This window comes from Macrobrachium nipponense, chromosome 41 (genome assembly GCF_015104395.2).
Source record: "Macrobrachium nipponense isolate FS-2020 chromosome 41, ASM1510439v2, whole genome shotgun sequence".
In the NCBI taxonomy this organism is placed as follows: Eukaryota; Metazoa; Arthropoda; class Malacostraca; order Decapoda; family Palaemonidae; genus Macrobrachium; species Macrobrachium nipponense.
Genome location: NC_061102.1, coordinates 3,352,703 through 3,371,767, shown reverse-complemented (window position 1 = coordinate 3,371,767; position 19,065 = coordinate 3,352,703). Strand labels below are relative to the sequence as shown.

The 19,065-nt window shown below is 37.9% G+C and overlaps 1 protein-coding gene across 1 annotated transcript in view; it reads right to left on the bottom strand.

The window, feature by feature from the left end:
* Positions 1-15,451, bottom strand: part of LOC135212435 (1-acyl-sn-glycerol-3-phosphate acyltransferase epsilon-like) — a 46,388-nt gene extending 30,937 nt beyond the window's left edge. The window contains 3 exon segments of the mRNA XM_064245800.1: positions 4,806-4,884; positions 7,965-8,145; positions 15,228-15,451. Of these exon segments, the coding sequence (XP_064101870.1) occupies positions 4,806-4,884; positions 7,965-8,145; positions 15,228-15,304 (337 nt within the window). The 5' untranslated portion in view covers positions 15,305-15,451.
* Between the last annotated feature and the right edge of the window lie 3,614 nt (positions 15,452-19,065).

Genomic DNA, 19,065 nt, shown 5'->3' with positions numbered 1-19,065 from the left:
TAAACCCTGACAATTCAAACCCACACACGCTACTATATGTATTATTCCTTCCCTCAAAGTCATCCGTGTTACATGCCTTATCCACCATTTTTACCCTAACACTAACCCCTCTATCATGCAGCTCACGTTTCTCCCTTTCATTCCCTTCCGCTTTCTTCCATACTCAATCAACACTAACTGCCGATCTCACATTTATTCACTTCAAACCACTCACTCATCACATTCTCTCGAACATACTGTCGCATACTAGAGGACCCACCCAATTGAATCCCCTTTTCACTTAGTTTCCCGAATTCCCAGCCTGACTCATCCTCTTACGCCTACACACAACCGCCACATGACCTTCCATCCCATAGTCATCACATTTCGCACGCTGTTCTTTACACATCCTAGCATAATGCCCGTTCTTCCCGCAGTTGCCGCAAACCACGTTCATACGGGTACCCAGACATCCACTAGCTATGTGCCCTGCCTGTCCACACCTATAACATTTAATATCCCCATCTTTCTTACACTCGCTCACTAAATGCCCCGTTTGCCCACACCCAAAGCACGCTCCTAATGCCCACCGACATTCGTTCTTCCTGTGTCCTGGCTTTACTAAACATCTATAACACTGGGCTGCTGCTTGCTCACAACTAACTAACCCTACTCTTCAACACTCGCACTCCTATCTCTTTTAGGGCAACACACTTACGCTACTTGCCCTAACAGAACTGCCTCCCTATCTATAGCTTTTAAACTCTGGTACAACCTCAGCTACTTCAGTCCTAACACTAACACTCCTACTCTCTTTCATACACCTATCTAACTCGTAATCTTCTACTATTTCTAAAATATCATTCCATGTCAACCTTTCATTCGTCCATCACATTTTCTCCTTACGGTTCAGATTCATAAACTCATATACACTCTCTGGTACAGTCGCCAACAACTTCCTCACTAACTCCTTACACTCATTTATCCCTTCATCCCAACTACAATCCTGGCTTTCACACTCTCATACGGCACATTCCCTACACTCATCATTACCCCATACATACTCGACAAAAATTCTGTCAAAAAGCTACCCAACTCTCTTGCCTAAACTCTCTTGTTATCCCCATATTTAGCCTCACAATACTTCTCATATTCCTTAAAAAAAATCCCCTATGTCCCTACCACCATATTCCTCGTATTGTGCACATCGGGGTACCTCTCTCATATAAACAGCCTTTCGTACTTCCCACTCACTCTCACTCTCACTTTCGCTACTTCTATTTTGACCCCTCTTTCCCTCTTCCGAATACAGCGAGTCAACTTCCATACTCCTGATTACGTTCTTCTTACCCTTCTTTCTACCTACCTGTTTCCACTCACTGCTATCTAAATCACTCTCAGCCCTTTCCCCAATGTATTCTGTCCTAGTCTCATCCTGTCCGTCACCTTTACTAAACTTCTTTCCCTTAGTCATCTTCTTTTCCTAAGCAGACTTCTTATTCTTGTCCTCAGGTTTATCCTTATCCTGTGTCTTCCCCTTCTTTCCCTTACCTATCACAACCAAATCACCTTCGTCACTCGTACTCTCATCCACTCGCTCTTTCACTTTCTTTACCACTCCTGGCCCGTCACAAGACCCAGTAGGCCTACCTCCTACAGCTCCCTCTCCCATGAATCCCTTCATCATTTCCTGCATCATCATTACCCCAAATTTTTCGTATATTTTCTCAACCATTCTCTCTTCCGCTCCTTTCACCTCTTCGTTCGTTCATTTCCACTTTCGCACTCCTTAGCACTCCTCTCATTTCCTCTAACTTGCTCTTTACCTCCTCACACTCTACCCTTAACCTCTCATTCTCCACTTCCAATCTTTCCTTAGCTTCCCTCGCCAACCGTAACTCCTCCTTCAGCTTCTCTATCTCCTTCAACCCTTCCATCCTCATTTTCTCCAACAATCACACAACTCGCTACACCAATCATCCTGCAGCTGCCGCACCAACAGTCCCTGTTCGGGCGCCAAAAAATAATGTGGCGGGATCACAAGCTTAAAATACAAGCAGGCAAAATCCCCCCCACAAACTTAATCAATCCAGCTGCCAAACTCACCCTCAGTCACACTTTCCTCTTTATACTACTGAATACACGCAGGACAATTGACCAACACAAACCCAAAAACAAAAAAACTCTCAAAACACATGCACTAACCAACCAGTTCTTGACACACTCAGGGCGAGGAGCTGTGCTGTCCGCTGGTCAAGGTCACTGAGACACCACCACCACAAGCCAAAAACCAACAACACAACACCCAAGGACCACAACCCCACAACTCAACAAACAAGGAACACAACCACAACAAAAGACCACTGCACAAACAATCACTAACACAAAAAAACTAACCAACACAACAAGTCAACACACACACCCACTATCACCACCAAGAAATCACAACTGCTCACCAACAACTCACACATAACTCAACCAAAACTCATAAGCACAACAAATCCAACAACACATGCACAACAACACCAAGCAAACAATACCAAACTTACAACAACTAGGGTAAACAACCAACTGAACTAGCCAAGCCACTGACTACCGCGTTTGTGGCCACCCTCCGAAAAAGTACTTTAATACGTCCTGACACCGGAGATGGTCATCAGTCATGAGTTGTTGGTGGTGAGAGGTGCAGCTCGAGACCTCTACTCTCCTTTTGAAGTAAGTATTTTCTCCAAAGTTAGAAATTAAGGCCATATTTTAAGATTAAACAGAGGGTAATGAAAAGTGAGTCATACGCAGTGCACACTACCTCCCTGACGCTTTCAAAATTTTTACTTACAACTATAAATATTTAGAAGATTGATGCCATCTCGATGTTTGCAGAGTCGCTTGTCAACAAACTTCCCATTTCCTGTGCTAAATCCGCACACCACTTGTACCCATAGACGCTGGGGCACTTTCATCACAACAATCGTAAACACAGACTTCCAACCACTACTTTTTTAAGGAAACTACAATTTTTGCTAGAAGAAGAAGAAGAAGCGTGCACTAGATAATTATTTAAATAAATAGTTAAATGGCAGTATAAGGTCATGAATTGCATAAATATTTTTACATATTCATGATTATTAATTTGAAAATATCGTAGTTGTAAAAGTAACTAGATTCCTGACTCAACTATCAACAGTTTTGCTTGTGAATGGTACCTCCGGCGTTCTTCGCGCTCTTCAATTGTTTATCAGTGTTGCCAATTGGTATGTGTTTACCCTCCAAACTGGGTATAAGACTTACACAAAACCGGGGAAATAAGTGAAATTAGCGTATCTATTTGTAGTATATATACATATTACAGCAATTTTATCATTACTGCATTCCTATGACAACTAGAATTCATGGAAACATTAAGACAATGTGTATAATTAAAATCAAATAAGCACTGTGGAGTTTCAATTGTGATGGCAGTGAGGATAAAACCACCGATTACAAGGTAAAAATGAATTTCAGTTCAAACAATAACCCTGGGAATAAAAAGTTTCATACTTTCACTAATATAGGCAGCAAAATGTTGTTTTATTGTGCTGATTACAACTGCAATCTTGAGTAAGATCAATAAAAGTTACATATATATACTAACATTGTTCAAATGAGAGCTGGGAAGGCTGGGAAAGATGGTGGCTTCGCTGTGGTTACGAACGGCAAGTCACGTGGTTGCCGCCATATTGGATTTCAAAAATGCCTTGAAAAGGGATTTTGACAAAGGAAAAATCTATTTCTGGGCTCGACCTGTGCCGCCCAGTGAAATGTCCTTATAGCACTCATTTCCAGGTATAAATAAATGCTAAATATACCAGAGAAAAAAAAGCCATATGGAATCCCAGAGTTACTACCTCCGGCTCGCTCACCCTCATAGGGTGTCGGTGTAGCACAGGAGCGAGTGGAAACCACTATCACAGACGCTTTGCCAATTAGGTCTCTCCTCTCTCAAAATCCCCCTCTAGAAGGGTCCCGTTAAAACGTCTACCTTCTGCTCACTAATACTACCTCTGCCAAGAGCCCTCATTCCTGAATTAGCACTCATAGTGTTTACACGCACCGTTTTCGCTGTTTCCAGGAAGTGTTTTTGCGGAGCATCATGTCTTCCCTACACCAAGAAACTTCTTCATCTAAGTTGAGTATTTCATTTATTGTTTTTGAGCACGATGGGGCAACGATGCATCCAATATATTTTATGAAGATCTCACGCGCTTATTTTAGCTCGTATGGCGCTTTCATATATCACATTAAGTTGACAAAACTTCAATCTTTTGAATGGTATGCTTAAAGATGAAATTGTATTCTTGTTTCACCAATTAAATATCGAGTGAATAAGGCTCAGCCATGCGACGACGATAGATCGACTGCAGTGTTTCCCCCTTAACAAAAATCAACACCACACAACTTAAGTGACTATAACTATCAATGCCTTCACAGACCGCTGCCAACACTATTGACTATCACAGCTTCTGACTAAAGACTGACTAAAAACACAGAAATCTAACAGTTAACTCCAGCAGACAACCCAGAACTCACCAACAGCCAATTCAGTCGTTAACCATCCAACCACCAATTAGCCGCCCCCATCTCTATCTCTCTCTCTCTAGGAGACACAGATGTTGTCAAATGGAAGTCCATAACTCCTCCATATTGTAAATGATGGGTTTGTTGTGAAATGAATTTACTGAAAGCCAAATCCCTCACAAAACCAACATCATCTACTGTTTATACTACGTGCTTACTCTACAAATTATTAGTAGCAAGTTACATCATTCTTTGTAAATAATAATGCTTACCTGTTGACTGATGATTTCCTAGGTAGAGTACACTTTCTCTTTTCTTCAAAACATCATAGGCATCGCCATATAAAACAACCTTAAAAGAGATAGGAGCATTCAAGTTACAATGTTTCCTATTCCTAAGAAATCTTTCAATTATTATCATTATTATTGAAAGCCACAACCCTCATTGGAAATGCAAGGATACAAAACTTGAGAGCTTACAACTATCTTTGCCAATTTAAGATGTGTGTAACCTACTGAAGACCAAACATGGCAACAATATAAAAAACAGGGAAAACTAAAAATGAAATATTTACTATTGACACAAAAGGCCTCCAAGTCTTAAAAGCCCAATTAAACCAATTTTTGTGCATTGTACACAGAACTATTATTTTTGCAGAGACTTTACAATAAAGAATACCTAGAATTTTAAAATAGAAGCTTCTCATTTTGAATGTAGCAAGTTAGTGTGACTTGGATTTCCTCATCCACAGATATCTCCTTCCTTGTAGTACATCAATTCCCATAAACTCTGATAATCAAGCATTTCAAGGGTTAATGTTCAACTAAACCTTGGAGATCCCATCCATCTATTTGAGATTACAATGACATCAAAAGTTATCATCCACAAAATTTTATGTTCTTTCGTTCTTTCCCATACATGAATATACTGTACTACAATTAAACCTTTAACGCCAAAGGGGTATAATAAAAATCGTCTCCTGTATGCCGGCGGGGTCTGGGAGTGAGCGCCGAAGCGGATTTTTTTTTTTTTTTTCCAAAATATCACAGCACGCTTAGTTTTCAAGATTAAGTTCATTTTTGGCTCCTTTTTTTGTCATTGCCTGAAGTTTAGTATGCAACCATCAGAAATGAAAAAAAATATAATTATCATATATAAATAATGGGATATATGATAGCGCGAAAACAAAATTTCATATATAATTGTATTCAAATCGCGCTGTGACCAAAACTGTTAAAGCTAATGAGTTATATTTTTTCCAGTTGTATTGTACACTAAAATTTCGATCATTTTGGTATATAACAAATTGTAAACCATGAAGGCAACACAGAGAAAATATTATCACAAAATGATGCATGAATTTGTAACACACGGACGTAAAAAAAAAGCCGTTTTCAAAAATTCACCATAAATCGAAATATTGTGCTAGAGACTTCCCATTTGTTGCAAAATGAAGGTAATTGATTGAATATTACTAGACTGTAAGTGTTGTAGCTTACAATTGCAGTTTTTTTACCATTTTGGTTGCGTTAAAGTTGACCGGACAAATTTTTTTTATTTATTGTTATTTATATGAAAATATTTCAAAACTGATAAAAGCTACAACCATAGGTTGTTTTTTGTTGTATTCTACATGAAATTGCGCACATTTTCATATAAAAAAACTTTATGTAACAGCTAATTTAAAATGGTGCAAACATTACGACAATCGGACGAAAAAATTTATGATTTTTTCGGAAGAGTTACCGCGCGGACGTAAGGAAAAAGTTTATTTTATAAATTCACCATAAATCGAAATATTGTGTTAGAGACTTCCAATTTGTTTAAAAATAAAGGTAAATGATTGAATATTACTAGAACATAATAGTTTTAGCTTACAATTACGTTTTTTTACCATTTCAGTCGAGTCAAAGTTGACCGAAGATTGAAATTTTGGCACTTATCGTTATTTATATGAAAATATTTCTAAACTGATAAAAGCTACAACCATGGGTTGTTTTTTTATTGTATTCTACATGAAATTGCGCACAGTTTCATATACGTATAAAACTTTATGTAACGGCTAATTTAAAATGGCGCAAACATTAAGACAATCGGATGAAAAAATTTATGATTTTTTTTTGGAAGAGTTACCGGGCGGACGTAAGGAAAATGTTTTTTTTTTCATAAATTCACCATAAATCGAAATATTGTGCTAGAGACTTCCAGTTTGTTGCAAAATAAAGGTAAATGATTGAATATTACTAGAATGTAAGAGTTTTAGCTTACAATTGCGTTTTTTTACCATTTCGGTTGAGTCAAAGTTGACCGAAGGTTAATATTTTGGCATTTATCGTTATTTATATGAAAATATTTCAAAACTGATAAAAGCTACAACAATGGGTTGTTTTTAGTTGTATTGTACATGAAATTGCACACATTTCCATATATAGAACTTTATGTAACGGCTAATTTACAATGGTGCAAACATTACAACAATCGGACGAAAAAATTTATGATCTTTTCGGAAGTTACCGTGCGGATGTAAGGAAAAAGTTATTTTTCATAAATTCACCATAAATCAAAATATTGTGCTAGAGACTTTCAATTTGTTGCAAAATGAAGGTAAATGATTAAATATTACTAGAATATAAGAGTTTTAGCTTACAATTGCGTTTTTCAACCATTTCGGTCGAGTCAAAGTTGACCGAAGGTTGAAATTTTGGCACTTAACGTTATTTATATAAAAATATTTCAAAATTGATAAAAGCTACAACCATGAGTTGTTTATAGTTGTATTCTACATGAAATTGCGCACATTTTCATATATGATACTCCATGTGACGGCTAATTTAAAATGGTGCAAAAATTATGTCAAAGTGACGAAATAATTTCTGAGATGTGTCGCTGATACTTTTTAGTGCGATAAGAAAGAAATTCGCGCTTGCGCGCCTGCGTAACGATTGTAAACAAAACAACGCCTTGATCCGTGAGCTCCCAGCATCCCCTAAGGAGCGTGCTTCAAAAGTTTTTGCCTAGTAGGCCTATAACTATTTTTCCGCGAATTTTTTTAAAAACTTTTTTATATCGACGTACCATACGTCCAATCGGCACCCAACAGACAATTTATATCGACGTTTAATACGTCCAATCGGCGTTAAAGGGTTAAGTACTGTGCAAGTCTTCAAAATGAAAATGCCATCATAACCAGTGTTATCCCATGGGAAATCAATTTACAGCATGTAATTAAAGAATACCATTTATCCATAAGTGGTCAGTGTTTTGCCAGAGGGAAAATGAAAAATTCTGGGACCATACAAAATCTAAATGGGTTAAGGACATAAATACACAGATGAAATGGAGTGCTACATTGAAAGTTTACTGTATATAATAATGCATGCGATAAAAAAAAAAAAAAAAAAAAAAAAAAAAACATAGATAGAAATCCTCACCTCTAGTCTTGTGCAGGTTTCAAAGAAAAACAAAACCAGCCTCTGGTAAAGGCTGTACAGTTTGTCATCACCCCACTGAAACATCCACCCTGGAAGCATCAGTGAAACTCCTCTCCACACTAGCCATAGCCCAAAATATTCTGGGGCCATGCCGAACATGATGACGGAACCCAATGCATACCTGAATAAGAGTACAAGACTTGAAATGTTACACAAGCTTTAAGACACTTCTCAACATCCCACACTCCTACAGTTGGACTGAAGGAAAGAGAATATCTACACATCAATTTGGTTTAACTATCTAACAAATTAACAATATACTACTATTGCCTATACAGACTTGTAGGAATGAGAGCATTTTACTATTGTGGAAATTAAAGCTACATAGCTAAATAGATATCTAAACAAATGCAGATCATTCTGGTTGACAAGTGATTCTTGTAAAACGATTACAGCTCGTCCTTGACTTACGGAGCCGCACTGTAAGTCAGTTTTTCGCCGTTATCACTGCTTAGCGCTGTAATTCACTCAAGTTATGGCACCATAACTTTAGTTTCAGTTCCATACTACAGCGTCGTAAGCATTGTCAACTTTAAGCCTATTCTTGCCGTTAGCACTGTCAACTTGACGTAATATCAAGTTATGGCACTGTAAAACACTGTTAACAGCACTGAAAAAGACCCATAAGATCGAATCACCATAAGTCGAGGACGCACTGTACTATAATGAAATACAAACAATGGGGATTACCTTGAATCACTTCCTAATATGAAGGATTTAATAAACAGGCAATGCATGGTAAGGTGTTGTTAATGATCATAATTTAATCAATGAGCAAGGTTATGTAATACACTCCACTATAGTTAGTAGCTTCAAAAGGCATCAAGTAAAATTTGACGAGGTGATGGTATAAACCTAGGGACCGAAATTAAAGCAACATACTGTTAAAAAGACAAGAGCCCTATAAGCTGGGCTGGGTTAGGTTAGGTTAGTGAAGTCAGAATATTCTCTACCCTTAACAAAATAATTCGATTTCTTACTGTTGTCACTGGTTAATGGTCGTACATGGTAGGATAGGATGGTTTATGTATAGCCTAGGGTAAATGGTTTATGCATAGCCTAGGTTAAGTGACTGAACGCCGACATAGCAGCCCCCTGCCTCGGAACGCAGGCGCTTCCCATAGAAGCGTTTGAATTAGGCCATTATTTCGTAATTTAGGAGAAAACACTTAAGAGACAAACATACAGGTCTCGCTCGATGTGCCACCAGGATGGGCCACGACTCTTTACCAATACTCATGGCAGTGAATTCAAGTACTTTTTTGGGAAGGTGACCGCGTTCCGGGATCGGTGGCCGCTACGTTGCCGCTCGGTCATTTACCCTACACATAGCCTAGCCTATAGGATAGTTCTTACTATATTAGAACGATATTTTGTCCTACATAAATGAGTAATATTTACTAAGTTATACTTGATTTTCATAACGTATGGGTTAATAAGCAAACTTAAGAAGCATACATAAGGATATGCAAATATAAATAAAGGATACTTTGTTAGGCCTGCAAAGGAACCACCAATATACATAATAAAACACGTATCCTAAACCCAATAAAACGTATCATTATACAAAAATAACGCATTAAACCAGACGCCCTGCAAATTAGGCCACACATATCTTGTCATGCCTTAGTAGGACTTCTAAACCACCGAAGACAGGAGTCCTAATGAAGGTATACATTATAAAACACATCTTAAACCCACAAAAATGCATCATTATACCAAACCACCTCTAGAAATAGCTAGCTAATGCATTAAACCCGACGCCCTGTAAATCAGACCACGCATATCCTATCGTGCCTTAGACTTCTACTAGGACGGGAGTCTTACCGAAGGTATAAATTATAAAAACGTATCCTAAACCCATTAAAACGCATCATTTCATAACGAAATAACATTCAGACATCCTGCAAATTAGGCCACGCACATCCTGTCGTACCTTTGGACTTGTAAAACGACGGAGGGAGTCCTACGAAGGACCCTATTATCATAATACAACTCGGGGCCGCCGGACTGTCACCTCAGCAGGTGGTCAAGAGGACCTCGGGAATTGGTTCCTTCGACTGCGTCCTTCCCCCACCGTACCTGGCAGGTCCCACGACTGGCATTTTCGACGGAAATAACGAGAGGAGTCCTCCCGAGCTGGGTTGCAATCACGATTTTTGTGTACAAGGCCACCCACCCACCTCCCCTCCCCCCCCGACAGAGGGACTCACTCACAGATGATCGCCGCCTCCATATGCAGCCCCCCAGGAGGAGCTGCAGCCTCCAACGTCTCGTGTTGTTTCTAGTGGCAGCCATGTCATCTTCTTGGTTAGTTAATTATTTATCTTTTTACATTATCTCGGCTTTATTTTTAATTATACAGCGTTTTGTTAATTATACCGTGTTGTTTCTAGTGACACACACACAATATATATATATATATATTAAATATATATAGATATATTATATATATTATATATATATATATATATATGAATAACTTGATCACGAAGTATATAAAACATGATGCTATGTATAAATAAAGGTTTTTTTGCCACGAAGGAAAAAATGAAAAAAGCGAGATAGCCAAGTACTTTCGGTCCTATTCGGACCCTATACTGCCTCAGGAAAGGGTCCGAATAGGACCGAAAGTACTTGGCTATCTCGCTTTTTTCATTTTTTTCTTCGTGGCAAAAAACCTTTATATATATATATATATATTATATATATATATATATATATATATATATATAATTTTATATTATCTCGGTTTTATTTCTAATTATACAAAGCTTTTTAAGTAATCAAGGAGGTATGGTTTTGTTCTCTTTGCAGAAGCTCACTGCCAAATATTCGTGGTGTTTCTAGTGGCAGTCATCCCGGCATGTAGATATATATATATATATATATATATATATATATATATATATATATATATATATATATATTCATTATCTCGGCTTTATTTCTAATTATACAAAGCTTCTTTAAGTAATCAAGGTATGGCTTTGTTTTCTTTGGATAAGATCACAACCATACATTAACCTTGTTTCTATTGTCAAAGTTACGTAATCATCTTACATTGTACATTATCTCGCCTTTATTTTTTAATTATACAAAGCTTCTTTATATATCTAAACTTTATTTTTAATTATACAAAGCTTCTTAAGTAATCAAGGTATGGTTGTGTTTTTCTTTACTGTAGGTTACTACCAAAGATTCGTGTTGTTTCCATAATCAAAGTTACTTAATCATCTAAGATATTCTGCATTTAATCACGATTTTATTTTTATTATATAAAGCTTCTTAAAAATCAAGCTACAGTTTTGCTTCCTTTACAAAAGTTCACTATGCATTTTAATGGGAGTTTACTTCAACTTCGTGAAACTTTCAACGTATTTTCGATCGCATTTTTATAATAAAGCTTCTAATGCAATTAGACCATAGTTTTTCTACATGAGCTCGCCTGACGTTTAAAGTACATAAAAATACAGTTTGAATTTTCACGTCTTCTTTACCGAATTCTTAAGACAGGTTTCAGGTTTGTCTCTTAATTGCTTTGAAAATTTACACTTTTCATCCACTTTCTCTCCTTTTAAACATAACAAACATGTTTTTCTTCAATCGATTTCACAGTTGTGAATTTCTTTCACACATTTTTTTCAGTCATTCAAAGTGCACTAACTGCAACAGTACTTTAAATATTCCAAACCAAACCTCATAATAAATAAAATATAAAAATGGAGAGCTGTCTATCATCAGCAAATGCAAGTTCTCTCGTACTCTTAAGTACCGTGTTAACAAAAAACCTTTGAACCAATGTGGCAATCACTTAATCATTTCGTAAAATTAAAAAGTAAATCTCTCTCCTTATCTGCATGAAAACACGAATAAAAAAAATATTAATGAGACGATTCCGATATTATCAAATTTGAACAAGATACAGACATCACAATCAGAGATTTCAACAGCGGATAAACAAGACTAGGTCACACCAATGCCCAGGAACAAGAGACCGTGCTGGCATGTAGCCAACTGAGTTGAACTGACTCTAGAGTCTAGACTCAAGTGCAACAGCAGTCAGTCGGAGTGTTCGATTTGAACCTGCGACTCGGCAGTTTAAGTTTTGCTCATTTGATTCGAGATAACGCAGCGGATTTGGTAATGTTTGTTTTGCTATATGCACTTGAATGAAATGTGATTTAGAGTGAATTCGGGGGATAAAGACTAAAAAGACACCGGGGTTTAGAATAAGTCTAATACAAGATTACGCTGTCAGTTATCGAAAGCCGAACATTTATTATTTCATTGGGTTACCGTTAGGCTAATAATAATAATTCAAAATTTTACGATAAGCAATTGCATGATAACATGTGAAAAACCACTTCACGATGCCAAGTACAATATAATGAACAAAAAACCAACACTGATTAGAGGTCACCTCATCTTATCTTCACAGAAGAAGATGAGGAAGAAGAAGAAAAAAAATCACTCACACAACGACTGGAAGATAAAAGAATGCAGGACCGTTGAACTTCAAGATGATGATATAATGTATTCCATGTGAGGTACGATTAGGTATATAGATAAGTGATGGCGCGAGATACACCGCTCTGACCTTTCACTGAAGATAATCTTTAACCCACTGAGACTATGAGAGAGAGAGAGAGAGAGAGAGAGAGAGAGAGAGAGAGAGAGAGAGAGAGATTCTTAGCTAGGATATAATGAGTCACTTGCGTTAAATATAAAAAAAAAAGTCACAGTAAAAGAGACAATGTAGTTTTACTGATTTAAAACCAACAACGATGCCAGCCACACCTCCACATTGGTCTGATTCATCCCAAGATAGTGATTGTCAAAAGGTTGAATTTCTTGGCTATGATATCGAATGCGATATAAAATTTAGGCCAAAGGATACCACTATAAGAGTAAAAAGGTTTGAAAGGCGTAACAGGAGGAAAACCTCTCATAATGCATATTGCAGATATAGAGGAGAGAGTACGAACAGAGGTACAATAAAATTGAATGAGGACGCTGCAAAGAACCTTATGTAATGCCTACAGTGCACCTGATACCTTCTTGGCTACGCATTTTTCTTTTTTAAATTCACGAAAGGAAAATTATTTGTGAAATAACGTCCATGGAGCAATTAAGTAATTGGACATTATTCCTACAAGGAAAATAACGCATTATTAAAAATAAGGTCACTACACTTTTACAACTTTCTTAAGGAGTCCTGACCTTTTAAATAATCAAAGACAATTCGGTCTCCAACATCCTGTTCTTAACTCTTATACGGAGCTATTTCGGCCAAAGAGCAACAGAATGACACAGCAGAAAAAAGTATACAGTAACCAGTTTTTTTTTCCCTTTCCGAGTTCGCTTTCTATTTGATCATACCTGGTTCACAGTCATCTCAGTCATGCGATAATTCGATGTGTGTGTGTGTGTGTGTGTGTGTGTGTGTGTGCTGTTACGTTGTAAACATCAACTCTCTCTGTAAATAGGTCTAAAGGTTCTGGTCTTTTCAATCCCCTGTTACGCTGTAATCCTCAGCATCAACTCTTCTCTCTCTCTATGACGAACCCATTACTAGTGAAATCGAGCTTAAACTAACATCTAACATCACCTGAAATATTTAAAAACCTATCTCGTAGTACCAGATTAATAATACATAAGCGGAGGTCAACGAACGTATTTTCTTTTTTGTCGACAGTAATTGCGGGAGGGAAATATTTGCACTTTCCTTGCCCGCGGTAAAATGTCTATATGAATAAGCGGCGTTACTTTCTCTCGAGTTTTCCCTTTAATATCTCTCTCTCTCTCTCTCGCGTCCAGTAATAATCAAGGGAAACTGTAATGCATAATGGCTGGTCGATCATCAATTTTTTTTTCTTTTGTGACACTATTCAATTTCCTTTCACTGGAAAGTTTTTTTTTCTTTTGAGAGAGAGAGAGAGAGAGAGAGAGAGAGAGAGAGAGAGAGAGAGAGAGAGAGAGAGAGAGAGAGAGAGAGAGACTCGCTATCATAAATCATTTGGCCTGATCACACCAACGTATAATTCAAAGATTATTATTATGCTAAGAGACAAAGAATTCCTCAGGTTTTTCTCCATTTCTTAAAGATCTAGTACTGTAATAGCACACCTTTCACAATTAAGTTGAACAAAACCAAAATTCTGTCTAGTTTCATGAGTAGAACACTATGCAGAAAATGTTGATACGATATCATAAATAACTGGATAACAATATTTATAAAATGCTTAGTCATATCAAAATGATAACCAAATTGTGTGCAAGAATTTCATTACACTGCAACTTTTCCGTCTTCAAGCAATGCATGGAATTGGATACCCTAATCCTCCTGCCTGACCTTGAACTACAGCGATGCTAAACATGATAAAAATGCCCCAAGGTGAAATCATGTGACATTAACAGGCAACAATGATTAACATAACTAGTATTTTAATGGATGGCTATTATGCGATGGCAATAACAGCACCCATTACAAAAGCAGAAGCGAGATACTTGTCCGGTCCTAGTCGTTGATAGACGAGAAACATTACCGAAACGTGTCTCGTCTCCTTACAGGCTGCATTTCCACACCCACACACGACCTACCAAAGCAGTAGTTGTCGTCGTCTGCTCCAAGATGATAAGTATGCCGGCATTAATTTACTATATCCTCCCTCAAAATGGGTTAGAATAAACCGTTATTTCGTAATACTTCCCCCTATACCGAGATAACTCTGCGAAAACTTCAAGTAAGTCCTCTTATCGCCGGCAATATTTGAAATTCTTGAATGTTCGCTCCGTCCTCAGACATTTTAACATCGGGTTGCGTGTTGCACCTCTTGATTCCCTAAATCATTACAGTTTGCTTATGTGCGACGGAAAATGATTATAAATGATATATAGATTAAGAGTAATTTTCCTTTCTTATATTCTTCGAACGGGGGACCCCTGGTGTTCAAAATGCGAGAAAAGTAATTACCAAACAAAAACCACCGATAACAAAACGGGACGTCCTGTTAGAGGTAAATTGAGTACCGTGATATTGCATATTACGAAGGAAGGACATTTCACTACATACGTCATGGACGTATATCTCAAAATCGCAAAAATAAATGTAAAAAATCAATAATACGCCGTGCGAATAACGGCGATCAGTTCCCGCAAATTTACAACGAACGCTAAGACACTGCTGGCCAATTGACGTACCTCACAGATTTGAGAAATAAATCGACGTGGGCCTCGAGGACCTTGCAATACCTCTCCATCATTTGCACGACGGACATTGTGGCGAGAATGCGAACGACACGACTGCTGACGACGAGAGGCGACGTCAGTGAAACGCGAGATTTGGAATTAAAAGGTTCGTCGGATACCGCCGAGTGTTCCTTCTGTGACCGCGGACCAAGCCCAACTGAGTTTTGTTTTGTGTGACTCTCTCTCTCTCTCTCTGGGCCTCCTCTGAGTGGGACTCTCTCTCTCTCTCTCTCTCTCTCTCTCTCAGTGAGGGAGCCCGGAGGTAGAGGTTGCTCTAGCTAGTTGCTGGTACCAGAGGGGAGAGGAGGAAACGGCAAAGAGCCAGTAAATGGTTCCTAAGTCCTAGCTAGCTGCTATCAGGGCTCCTGCTATCAATTTAATTTGCACGTTGAACTCCGTTAATTAATTAATTAAAGGTCTACATTGACAAATAGCTTCGACAATTCTTGGGAAATCCGTGTTTATGATATTACCGTATTTCATAGCTTCTGAGGACAATTTTGTTATCGGTTATTCGATTCTTTCCATTTATTCCGAGGCTTGCTTTGGGCATCTAAGGTAACAGAGGCAATGGAGTTAAAATTGGCTAGAAACATAGAGAGAGAAAATATATAATCTCGAAATGGCCTTATCAAATATTACTAATTTTCCCCGGTATTCACCGGGATGAACAGAGTTGCTTTTAGTTTATGTTGTATAAACTGACCTAAACGTGGTCAAAATACATATTGTGTATATGGGAAATGCCCAAATATACTTAAAATAAAGAAAAATCCTGTACATAAGGGTGTCTGCGTGTAAACATGCTTCCAATGTATAAATCATATTACAAAACTGAACTATCATAAATTTAAGAATCAATATATTGAGGTTTGTTTGAAAGATTGACATAATGTTCGACTGTGAAAGCGGAGAGAGAGAGAGAGGGAAATTTTATTGCATCTTTATCGTAGTGGAGTGGGGATTTGTCGTCAATACGATGGTGCACGTTTGATGGAGAACTGGTCTCACGTGTTCCTCCCCCGCCCCTCCCACTTCTCTCTCTCTCTCTCTCATCACAGTTACCATCCACAGCGGTCAACTAACAACCGTATACAATCTCAGTTTTTTAAAAGCCATTGCAGGCTGCCGGTCGAGGGTTAATCGGTTACGAACTGTGGTATAAGGTTTCATTTAAAGATATCATAACATTGAATATATGAACACGAGTCAAATTTCTTTGATGTTTTTTGCTTTTTAACCAGATTCCTGTTTTCAAACTTCAAGTTTACACTGCACTGGCCATTATTTTGGACTGTAGTTGCACTATGGAAATAGTTTAACCCTTGTGATACCCATGAATTAGGTCTAATGGCTGGGACAGTTTTTCGGAAAATACAAAATAAATTTTGTGTATTTTCCTTCAGAATTTTAGCCTTGAGGATAGTAACATAAGATTATATATATTTCTACATAGTGTCCAGCTGACTTTCCCAGAGGTCACAGACCTCTTACGTGTCAAGGACAGGTGACGATCGTCTTTTGTCAATAAGCCATTCCTTCGAAAGGTGGAAACTTCACGCACAGCTGATTGCGCAATTCCACATATGTGTAGTGCTGTTGAACTGTCTACCGCATATGTATTTCGTGAGCTTAACTTCAAAAGGGGGTTAGTATGAAGAACAGTAACGGAAATCCTTTTTTTTTTTCCTCTTTTTTTTTTTGTCACGAGTTTCCATAACTGCCACGTCACTGGGCAATCGATTTCACCTCCGCACTAGGGCAAAAAATAGAGAGAGAGAGAGAGAGAGAGAGAGAGAGAGTCTCTGAGATTGGCAAAGTTCGTTGCAACATTCATCTATTATTATTATTATTATTATTATTATTATTATTATTATTATTATGAGAGAGAGAGAAAGAAAGAGAGAGAGGACACAAGTCTCTAAGATTGGCAAAGTTAGTTACAACATTCATCTATTATTATTATTATTATTATTATTATTATTAGAGAGAAAGAGAGAGTGAGAGGGAGCATAGCACCAGAGAGTGTTTAACGTTCCAGCTCCTAGCCATACACTTTTCCAAACTTAACCGTAACACACACAAGTCGGTCAATGATCACGTACATGATTCACTAATTACGCCACCAGATAAACAATGCACTCTCCAAGAAACAATTAGAATTAGGATGTAGTGAAACGGAGTAGCAGCAGCAGTAGGCCTAGTGTCTATATTGTTAAAGGATGCAGCATTAGGCCTAGTGTAGACCACGGGATTCTACTAACCACCAGAGACGCGGTGTGAGCGCGTTTCTGTCAACTATTTCATTGTTTACTGTTTATTGACAGTACCCAAGACAACACTCGGTCACACCTTGGAACGAATAACAGCCACCCCCTCCCCTCTATACAGAACCCACCCAGTTCCTCCCTACCCTAGAACCATCACGCATGGTTAAACCACTTTCGACAAGTGTTTTCCAGCCAGCTTGGAATCCAGAGGTATTTCGCGTTGACTTATCGTAGTTCGCCATGAATAAAATATTTCTTAACAATCATGAAAAACACAAAGGTTAAACAATGTATTTATTTCATTTATTTGAAATATTTGTTTTTTCACGATTTTTTTTATTTATGCATTTTTCTTTTGTTTTCATTCGCGTCTTACTTTCATCTGCAATTTACGCAAATTCATTTATATATATATATATATATATATATATATATATATATATCTATATATATATATATCACATACAAACTCCAGTAACTGTTTTTATTTATAGACCAATATGGCACATCCGCCTACCCTATCACATTCATGAGCGTTTTCTGAGGAACCATTAATAATCCTCAAAGGGCTTTTCAAACTCCACAAGCGAAACGGAAACGTCTTTTGGATTAACCAGATGTTGTCCCGGGCGCAATAATAATTCATCACAGGTGAAAATAGTAACATAAAACCGGGTACAAAGAGTTAGGCTATAGTACGGACTGGCTGGCTAACAACCAACCGCCCCCGCCCCCCCCCCCCCCCTCTCTCTCTCTCTCTCTGAGAGAAAATCATTTTCTTTAGTCTTGCATTTCCTCTCTCTCTCTCTCTCTCTCTCTCTCTCTCTCTGATTTTCTGTTATTATCCGGGAGAGAGAGAATATCTTTAGTCTTGCATTTCTCTCATTTCCTCTCTCTCTCTCTCTCTCTCTCTCTCTGATTTTCTGTTATCATTATCTGGGAGAGAGAGAGATGATATCTATTGTCTTGCATTTCTCTCTCTCTCTCTCTCTCTCTCTCTCTCTGAGATTTTCTCAGTTATTATCTGACAGAGAGAGAGAGAGAGATTAGGTCTAATCACGATAAAAATATTTCTCTCTAAACCTTAACATTCTGCAACAAGGCGACAACATCTAAAGAAAGCGAGACGAAAAGGAAAAAAAAAGCGACAAATGAAAGTTTTAAAGAAAACAGAGATACGTGATACGCCCATGACTCAGGAAGAAGAAGAAGAAGAAGAAGAAGAGGGAAAATGCATAGGGCAAAAACAGAACCACTTTCTCTACAAAGGAATGCTTGATCTTGCTGAGTCAGAAATTGCTTGGCGTTGCTAAACAGTACACTATCAGCATAAAACGCTTCTTTGCAAGTTGCAGTCTTTGGGCTATGGTTTTATATCTGTGGTTAAAAGGCCCTTGCTTGCACTGTCTAATCAGGTTGCAAGACGCAGCGTGGATATGCAATGTTTGCAAGGAACGTTAAGTTATACTATCGGTCACATTGTTGGAACCTGGAGAATGATGGTAATTTAACAGTGCGTA